Below are 10838 nucleotides of genomic sequence, written 5' to 3'. Positions count from 1 at the left end.
TACTTTACATATATAATTATTTATAATTCACTATATGTAACATAAAATTATGTATAATTATATCCTGTATCCCTTTATGATTTCATATAATTATCTATACATCTTATATATGAAACATTTTTTACCTGTCGATTGAATAACGTCCATTTTTATCAGTATAAATTAACATTTAATTGCTTTTTTATCTTATTTTAGTTCCTTAAGGGATTCTTAAGAATTAGAAAAAAATACAGAATAAATTAAATCATGATTAAAGGTAATCTACATTCAAATAAATTTATTAATTAAATTAAATTAATTCGCAATTAATTTATTTATAATACTTGTAATATTCTGTTAATGAATAGAATTAACCATTTTTAATTTAGTACATGGTAATTACGAAAACCAAAATAGATTCCTTATAGAAATTTAATTACTATACTAGAAGACTAGAATACTAGAAGATAATAATTCATAATTTATTTTGAGCATTTATTAAAAGCATTGTTACTTAAAATTAGTAATTTCCAATATTAAATCAGATGATTCTATAAGAGATTCAAACAAGAAGTATAATTGGGATTTTTCTGCAAGTAATACTGCTGGAATTAATCACCGAGAGATTAAATTAATTGGAATTTAAATAAAGTCACTTCGCGCGTTTTTGTACGACATCGGATTTTCCAGAAGTTAGAAAAAAAACCACTAACGATTTTCCGCTCGTGAAATTATGTAAGTTATTTGTTTGTCTTATCTACATAAATGTAATTAAACAGTAGCATATTGATAAAGCATCTAATTTTCATTTTTCTTTGACAGGCGGAAAAGTTGCTGCGTTCCGAGAATCATCGGGAAACGGACGCGCGCGTGCGCACGCGGCTTGATATTTCCCGCGAGGCGCTTAGAACGCGGCATGAGTCGCCCGCACGGTCATTTCCGGTACTCTCTCGCGCAGGACAGACGCTCCGCGAGTGTGTTTTCGAGGCTCGGGTACCGATCTCCCGCGAGAGACATCCGCGTGTCAGCCGTGATTATAGCTCGACGTGCTGGGGATTCTCGTCGCGCGAGCGATCAGCGGACGCGCCCGACGAAGGCGTGATGCGCATTCCTCTCGCGACGTGTCCGACGAGCGCGGTTGTGTAAATAGCGCGTAGTGGTCGTCTGCGCACGCCCGGTGCGCATCCGCGGCCAGATGAGCGCGGGATCGCGCGGCAGCTAGACGCGAGGGTCGCGAGGCGCGGGCTGTGTGGCGCGGGTGAGAAGGGGAGAAAGAGACGGAAAGAAAAGAAGAGCGAGAAACAGGCGGAGTGAGCCGCGGTGCTTGCGTTGCGGCGGTAGTTCGTTTATTATTTCGACGGTGCTCGAGTGAAGGCGTGAAGCGTTTACGTCGAAGATTATCGACTGGCGTCGGTCGGAGTAAAAGGCGGCGTGATCACGCTCGATTCCGTGATGGACGGCCCGAACGTGAATGGCGGGAACGCCGCGGTACCGCGCGAGGATCCTAACCTCGAAAGCAGTGGCGGCGGCGACGGCGGCGGAGATGGTAGTGGTAGTAGTGCTGCTCCGGGTACTGATACGACCGTATCAATTGTCACCGTGTTAGACACGAGCGACAAGACAACGATTGGTGGTAATGGTGGGGATACGCAGGAGATCAACGGTGAGCTCAAGGGCTCGCCCAGGAAGCACAGCACGCCCTTCCCCCGCAGGAAAATGAGGAAATTCAAGGCCAACTCTACGGGCACCATGGAGGTCGACTCGGCGGAGACGCCCGGAACGAAGGAACGCAAACGAAAGCTGTCGGAATATGAAGACGCCAGTTCTGAGGATTCGGAGGAATTCAATGGCTTCGATGCTCAGGGACTCGAACTTCAGCCTGGTAGTCATGTTTTGAAGAAACTCATTGGTAGGATTTGTTGTGATCTCTTCTGGATATTCTGGATTGTCAATTTATAATCACAAATATTCTACACTTTCATTTAGAAAAATTCAGAATTTAATTTTAGCTAAGTTGCTGATTAAGATTACAAAATTTTAAATAATATTTAATTAGTTCTAAACAGTCTTTATATTTACTCGTGATATAAAGAAGATATTTTGTTTACGTATATATGTGGAATCTTGAAAAACTAAAGAAAACTAAGTTTAATTTAAAAATGAATAATATAAATTCTTACATATGTAAATTAACTTTAATTGTGATTTAACTTTTTTTTTAATATTGGATGCTAGAAAAAAATGAAGAGTAAATTAAAGAGATCAAAGTTATCAAGATCAAAGTATACCAAGATCAAAGTTATTCTATATTAATAGAAATAAATATATGTAAATAAAAATATTATACACTGTTAGAAAATTTGTGTATTTTTGTGAAAAAATTTGCTGGTTAAAATTTTTTATGTTAAATCTATATATTTGTATGTAAATTTAACATGTGTCTACTATGTTAACTGACCTTAACAAATATAAAATGTAAAATTATTAAAATGATTTAAAAAATGTGTTAAAATAACACAATTTGTATGTATTTATTAAATATGTTAAAATTTACACAAAAAAGTATTGGTTTTACTCTATAACAGGCGGAGATGACTTGTTATTATTCTTGTATAGTTTCGACATAGTCTCGAATCTTGACGCATCGCAACATTTAGTGTTTTTTGTGTTTTAATGTTTTGATACAAGTACCAGAATTATTTCATCTATCTTTTAATAGATAAATCTTGTCATATATGTACATTTTTATTTTATTGCTATTATAATTTAATTGATATTATTTAATATAATTATCAGATATTTAATTAATATATCATGTATTTAATTAATATTATGTGAGTTATTGTTAGTTTAATTTTTTACTTGAGATTATAAATGCTTTCTATAACTTAAAAATATTTATTTTTTTTGTTGAGAAGTAAATTTAAGATTGTCTTTTTATAGTTTTTTGATATAAGCGACATTTCAAAATTTTTTTCTATCATAATTTTGTAAAAATAATGAAGAAATAAAACTTTTAACAAATAAATAGTGTAATTTGCACATATTATATCAATTAAAAGGTTGAGCAGTTACATTTATAAACTGTAAAAAGGACACTTCTTATGTGTTAATTTTATTATAAAAATTGTCTTAATTATAACACACAATTAATTTCAAATTAAGATCAAGAGTACATTTCTTTTTTGTTGAAATATTAACATAGTGTCGGTGTTACTATTTAACACATCCATATTAACATAAAATTTTGAGTGGACCGTTTGGAACATGTGATTTAAATTTAACATATTTTTTCCAAGTGTAATTAATTGTTTGACTATTGTTTTGTTTATAAAATAATATTTCTTCTTTTTAGGAACTCTGATAATTATAAATTTATTTTATTTCTATAGCTGAAGCAGAAATAGCAGAAGCACAACTTACAAAACGTATAAAATATTCAATGAGGACTATTGATATCAGAGAAAAGGATGATAATCAAGTTTTGGATGATATGAGAACGTATGTTTATGAAACGGACAGTTTTGAACATCTAGATATGACAAAGATTAAAAAAGAAAAGGAGTCCGATAAGTCGGAAACAGATTCAATTGATATACCAAATAGCATAGATTCTGAAATTGAGCCAAATAAAATTGATATAACGTCTATTAGATCGGTGAATTCCTCATCGGCTGCGAGTAGTCCTTCGGCAACGTCGCAGAGGTCAAAAGGTAGTCATGTTTCTGGTGGTGCCAGTCCAGGTGGAAAGCACAAAGCCCCTGTCGATATGTCAAATCCTTTGTATAAAGAACCATTTAAGTATGGTTGGAAACGAGAATTAGTGTTTAGAGCTAGTCAGGACTCTTCTTTCAAAAAAATGGCTGATATATATTATTATACACCAAAGGGGAAGAAAGTTAGGAGTTTTAGAGAAGTTGCAGAATCTCGTAAGTAACATAAAGAAAAAATATACAAAATTGAATTAATTGTAAATGTATATTAAAATTATGATTTTTATTTCAGTTAATTCAAAAGAGTTGACTATTGATAATTTCACATTCTTTAAAGAACCTATTGGACTTAATGATCCTGAGAAGGAAGTTATTCGAGATGCTAAGAGATTTCGAGTATGTCTTCAATATGTCTTCGATGTTCTTGTGTTTAAGAATTTTATCATTATAAAAATATCGCGATATAAATGATGTATTAAGCATTATTAGCATTTCGCTTCTAGAGAAGATTTGATATCTATTGGACATTACAGGGATCTATGGGGTCAGCAAAGAAGTATACTAAAAAAGCTACGCCAGTGAAGAAAACAGTACAAGAACCTGCAGCAAAGAAATTACCGGAACCTACACCGAAAAAATCATATGAACCTGGTACATCAAGAAAACAACCTGTACAAGAACCTCCCGCACCTGTACCAGTACCCGCGGAAACTGTAAAACCTGTTCCTACACCTGTATCAGTACCTACAAAAGCAGCTAAATCGGTAAAAGCATCGGCGTCTCCAGCATATAAAGCAAAAACAACCACAAAGAAAACTCCTCAGATAAGTACGTTCTTATATCCGAAGATTTTATTTATGCTATTTTTATTTTCATTTTGATTTGAGGATATATAACATATACATGACAACATACAATTTATATAATATAAATTTTTTTATTATATAAATTTTTGTATCATTCAAATTTTGTATTCTTTATCGTTTACAACTTTAATGGTTTTTAATAAGATATTTCTTTTTTCTCTTTTATTTTGTATCACAAAATCTTTATTAATTTATTTTGAAATTTAACAGAGATGAAAACACCGGCCGAAGAGAACGAGATGCTTCCACCTCAGCGGAGTACAACAAATACAAGAAGGAATCAACATTCAACTGAAAAGATTATACCAGTTAAAACCAAAAGATTATTAACGTGAGTATTTTAATTATTTATTATTATTTTTATTATAAGCTTTTAATGTTTCCATCAAGTATTATTGATCAGGAAGATAAAATCTGTAAAAGAAATAGAAAAATTCTGGAAAGTCTATAAAAACAAAAATTTGAGATATTTAGAATCGTAATGTGTCCTTTAACTGAAATAAAAAAAATATTACAATTATATATAAAATATAATAAAAAATTTTTTTGTTTTATTATTTTAAAGATAATGATTTAAAATTTTTATGTTATATAGTTTAATTTCTTTTTATTACATCATAGTTCGTTTGGCATAAGTAGAAAATATAAAAATATATTACTTACATTTTATTTTATGTCAAACGCAAAATTTGTTTTTTATATCATATAAATTTTATTGTATACTTAAATATAGAAATTAAAATATACGATTAATCATGTAGGATATAATTTTAAAATGCATGTAATATTACATGAAAGTAAATATTAATAACTTTGGATGAGAGAGAAGTTTGTTATATCTATAATTTTTATAACTATTTTTTCCTTTTATCCCATTTTATATGTCCTTAATGGGAATCTTGTGTTTTTTCCTGAATTCCTTTCCCCGCCAACGCACATCTTACAGGCCGAAAGTTCAAGAGCCATGCAGCATAAGATGTTCAACAAGTGTGGGATTAATACCAAGCTTGCAGTGTCGAGTTTGTCTATGTTTATATCATCCTGAATGTGTCGATGGCATGGAATTTGCAGGCAGTGATGAATATGTCTGCAAGGTAGGCTTATTAGTATATTGTATAATTTCAGGAATTTTTCTCTCTTTAATTATATACCAAGTATCATCTAAGACTAAAAATGATCCAAAAATTTATGATACTTATACTTATATGATACTTATGACTATTATGATATTTATATAGAAATAAATATGTTGTAGAATTGTCAGCCGGATATTAAAGAATCTCATATGTCAAACAATCCATCTTTAACACCACCTCCGCTGATTCCAATTAGTATGTTAGGTACACAAAATGCTAAATCAAAACTCCAGACTAATTCGTCTCCTCCAAAATTGCAAAGAATTCTAAAGTCTGACGGAGCGGACGCGCAAACAAGAAATTCTTTCAAAACTACTAAAATATCCTTAAATTCGTCCTCAAATATAGACAAGAAAGAAAGTACTTGGTTTCCTCAAACGGAAAATGAATTTTTACAAAGTCATGATGGTACTATGCCGAAACCGGCACAAAATATTGCTTTAATGGGTGGTAAAAGATATATCGTAGTACCGAAAAATAACGCAATGGCCGTTCAACCGGCTATAACAGTAAAACCAGACAAAATTGGTGATAAGCCGCCAATGCTTCAAGATGGATCACTTACTGACATTTCCAATACTGCGGATAATTCTGTGGCTAAACTATGTACTCCTCCATCTTTAAATACTGATTTATCTCACGAAAAAACAGATGTTACACCTGACAAAGATATTTCAAAAGATAAGATTCATCAAACAAATCTTGTATCTTCTCTTACTACCGAAATGGCTGAGACACTTATATATGATGATAAAGACAAAGAAAGTAAGAATACTCCTGAAGGAGATCAGCCAACTGAAAATATATTAGAAAACAAATCTTTCACTGCCAATATAGATTATGTTCCAGAAAAAGAAAAGGCAGATATAAATTGTAAATCACCTAACAATAAATCTGTTTCTATACCGGTACACGTGGCAAATATTACAAGTGCTCTTGAAGAAAATGCTGAACCGATTAAAACAGATCATCAACAGTCGTTGTCAAGTAAAGCGAGTACAATAATAAAAGTTAAAAATATCAAGTAAGTGTATGTGCTTCAAACACATAGGCATTCTTGTTTCGTTCCTTATTTAGAATATTTTTTTAAATAATTTAAGTTACGGCAACTCTCTTTTGAGGTTTTGGCAGTTGCTTTGTGTACATATTGTATTTACAAAGTTTATAGATACTCTTTCTATAATCATTCACGCTTCAACTGATTATATCAAAAATGTTATATTTTTTCTTTTTTTATGTGCAAAGCTTGATTGTACACTAGATTTTACGTTGTAAAACATTTTAGGTTGTATATTAGAGTTTTATTTTATATGGCAACACATGACAAGACATTTTATATTGTAAATTATCAATTTTATATTGTAGATATGTAAAATATGATATAAAATTGTAAATGCAATATATGTATATACATATATACTGATGTTTATATATTTGGAAATATAAAATTGAATGTTAAAAATGAATTTGATTTTATCTTATGACCGAAGCACTGCCTTAGCTTCTTAGAAATACGGCCAAATTTACAACAGATGTAAGAAACGAAAAGCTGTTGGTTCTCACGGTATTTTATGTAATTGTAGTATCAAGGTAAATTGATTTTTACAATCACTAGTTTTACTCGATATTAAAATGCACATTTATGTATAAATATGAATATTTTTTTTTTACATTCATGCTGCAATTACAAAATCACTAATAAGTGCTTCAGTGGGAAAAAATCTAATTCATTTTTACTTTTTATATTTGCAGATATAAAGACATGTGTGCGAGCTGAAACAAAAATTCTTAGTGCGTTTTCCTATAAATTCTCACAATCCCATTTCTCCAACTCCATGTCCTTTTTATTTTTGTATTTCTTAATCTTGACCGTTATTACTTTTTTGCTAGGAATATGAAAATTTTCTATCAGATTTTGTTTCGGAGATTTCTTATATCGAAAATTATATAATAAATTATATAATAAAATTATATAATATATAACAGAAATAACTTAGTTGACATGCCTTTATACATCTTTCAAAAAAAAAAGTTCTTTTCTTCACTTTTCATATTTTTATTTCATTCAAATAGAATAAATTGTCTTTTCTATATGATATGATAAACGTTTTTTATAAATGTAATTAACATTAAGTATTTGTCTCTAAAGCATGTATTTCTTTCAATATTTTCAGGAGGAAGCAAAACCAACAGGAATTGGAGCAGCAGCAAAATTTCATGAATTCAGTTTGCGCCGGTTATCACGCTTTATTGCGCATCTTCCAATACCTTAAGGTCCAAGAGTTATTGCGAGCCGCGAGAGTTTGTAAAATGTGGCGTGATCTCGCTGCGCATCCGTCTCTGTGGAAAACCGTACGGATGAAGAATAGTCAGGTAACCGATTGGGATGGTTTGGCGGATACATTACAAAGACGTGGTACCCAGCATCTGGATCTCAGGAAAATGTTAGTTGCTGGCGAATCTGATAACATTTGGAAGAAATTCTTGACTGTCATACCACGTGTGACGAGTCTTGTGAAGCTCGAATTATGCAGATGTCCCGTTGTAGTTGTTGAAGAAGTTATTAAGAGCTGTCCTCAATTGGAAGTATTTAGTGCAATGTCGATCAAGTGCGATTCCCTCACATTGGAATCGATCGGGAACTTAAGTCGATGTCAAGAACTCAGATTAAAAGCAATAACTGGAATGTCGTTACAACAAGATCTTACACCTCTGCAGGACCTAAAGCACTTGACGCAATTGGTAAGAATTCATCTTTCCAACATGATTTTTATTAAGATATTTATATTTATTTATCATATTCAATTACAAAAGTATGTAATAATGTCTCTTATTTATGCAGAGTTTAACATCAGTTAAAGAACTTGGAAAGAAGAAGATTGACATTATACAAACGTTGACAAACTTGGAGACGTTAGAGTTAGGCGAATGTTCTGACTTCCCCGACAAGTTTGGAACTACCGTTTTAATTAAATTGAATAAATTGGAACGTCTCCGACTTGAAAAAGGTCAAGGATCGTGTTGTACGTTTGATATCCTTGAAGGCGTATCGAAATTACAGAACTTGAGCCAAATGGAATTGGTGAATTTCGATGTGAAAAATGGTTTCGATAAATGCCTTGCTAATTGCAAAAACATCAAGAGGCTATTGATCATACCGACTTACATATCCCAGTCGGCAACATCCAACAATATGGTGCTTGGCGGTGTCACCGAATTATCAGACAACTTGACGCATTTTATATGGGGTGTTACGCTCGAATTACTTAGAGTTACGGAACTGTTTGTTGATCAGTGCAACCTCATGAGTAAACAGGTTACTGGAGATTCTATACCAGTTTTAAAACCTGTCCCCTGTTTAAGATTAATTGAGGATGTCGAAGATATGAACGAGAATCAAAAAGGTATATATTGAGAACCAGTTACAATCGATTAACTAATTAACATATTTCCATAAATAATTTTTATTATCATGTATATTACGAGTTTTTATTTGATTGAAATTTGCAGGCGATGACAAGCAACAGCCACATCTAACAAGTCCACAAGTCGACATTTTACCATTGCCACAACTTCAGAAGCTCCTTTTAACCGCATTACCCAAGACACGGGTCAAGATCTTGAAAATTCCTTTTCACGCCACGTGGCGACAGAGCATTTCCGATACTACCACGCAGTAGAAACTAACAAGGTGATACTGGTACGGAGTCGAATGAAGCAAATAGAATTAAAATGCCGTTGGAAATTTTTGTAAAATTAACTATATAGTGTCCGTGCTCCTATATATCTACTATTTTTTGGAAAGGAAAATAACTTATATATTTATGTACTATGAGTTTTATAATCTTCAATTAATAATCTTTCGCAACGTATCGGTACACACTGCGGTATATTTAGTATTTTTGTGATAAATACGCGGGACCACGTATCATACACCATCTTTTTGCCACGAGCAAAATGATACAACATGTTGGTATCCTTGTACGGGTTAATTTAATCAAATAAAAAAATTTTAACTTTTATATATCACGATTTTATTTTCTCGTGCATGAAGGAAGTGAAAACAGTGTCGATTTATACTATCGAAGTTGCTGTGATGTGTACCTGCGTTGAAAGTAATCTGAAAAGATTACGTATAAATATGTGAATTGTGTTTTGGATTCTTATGATAAGAAATTAATGTTTATAAAATTACGTATTCATTAATAAGGAAAATATTCGAGCGCAGTAAGAATCGTTTTATTCAATTCCCATAGAAGTATCGATCTTCATTTGGGATTCATCTGTAAGACATCCAGTATCGAAAGTAGTTAGAATTATAATTTCACTTTATATAACATCGATCTATTGGAGTAACAGAAAGTATGAGATCGCGTGATCTGTACGGCTCTATTTAGAGATTAGAAAAATGTATAAAATAATATTATATACATATTATCGTATCGTATTTGTATCTTTTAATGTTTAGGATATGAGTTTTTCGCTGCAAAGAAAACGGCAAAATCTGGGGTAGTATAGAACGTGTAATATACTTATTTACTTATTGCACAATACATAATCAAATGTAACATTACATGAGGAGATATTCATTGATCGATATGTATCGAGTACAAAATGTGTATAACTGTAAGTTTCCAATAATGACGACTTCTATACTCTTAAAGAGGCACAACTTATTTCTTTGCTTTGATGACCCTGGCATTATCTTCTCTAAAAAATATGTATTAGAACATGGAATGGGGAGGGGGGGGGGAGAAAAGAGATTTATATTTTATACTATAAGAGAAATACAACATGTTAGTTATACTAAATTTACGTTTTAAGTGATAATATAAATTGAATATTATTAAAATTATGTTGTAAGCAATGCCACCGTAATTCATTTTACAGACAAATCCTATACACATATATACTCATACACATTCGTATTGTTTCACAACATTTTTTTCCTAGATTCTGCCTAGGAAACATTTTTAATTCTGTATGATTAATATTTTTATACAAATGTCTTGATTATGATTTTATTTCTATTTCTCGAGTGTTTTATGAGTTTTTATCTTTTGCTTTGCAGCGCGAAACTTTAAATATTTGCTATGTTTTATATTATGTATTGTTTTGATACATTTTGTCCATTTTTTTAAATG

General features: G+C 31.8%; 1 protein-coding gene across 3 annotated transcripts; it reads left to right on the top strand.

Annotated features, from left to right (window-relative positions):
• The first annotated feature begins 811 nt into the window (after window positions 1-811).
• LOC105426197 (uncharacterized) lies at window positions 812-10561 on the top strand. Of its 3 annotated transcripts, XM_011637317.3 has the most exons (11): window positions 812-1888; window positions 3372-3480; window positions 3634-3908; window positions 3985-4088; window positions 4226-4520; window positions 4769-4889; window positions 5505-5652; window positions 5814-6718; window positions 7869-8436; window positions 8537-9098; window positions 9205-10561. In XM_011637317.3, exons 1-11 carry the CDS (start codon window positions 1432-1434, stop codon window positions 9372-9374), a joined length of 3714 nt encoding a protein of 1237 aa, XP_011635619.2. In that variant the 5' UTR covers window positions 812-1431; the 3' UTR covers window positions 9375-10561. The 3 variants fall into 3 exon arrangements, with proteins under 3 accessions (XP_011635619.2, XP_011635618.2, XP_088931139.1); XM_011637316.3 differs by having other exon boundaries at window positions 3372-3908; XM_089075013.1 differs by lacking the exons at window positions 5505-5652; window positions 5814-6718 and having other exon boundaries at window positions 823-1888; window positions 3372-3908.
• Window positions 10562-10838: the final 277 nt, after the last annotated feature.

The sequence above is a fragment of the Pogonomyrmex barbatus genome, unplaced genomic scaffold (genome assembly GCF_055798465.1).
Source record: "Pogonomyrmex barbatus isolate J1 unplaced genomic scaffold, ASM5579846v1 scaffold18, whole genome shotgun sequence".
Taxonomy (NCBI): domain Eukaryota; kingdom Metazoa; phylum Arthropoda; class Insecta; order Hymenoptera; family Formicidae; genus Pogonomyrmex; species Pogonomyrmex barbatus.
The sequence above is the reverse complement of the archived record's forward strand: the minus strand, read 5'-3'. Positions and strand labels throughout refer to the sequence as shown.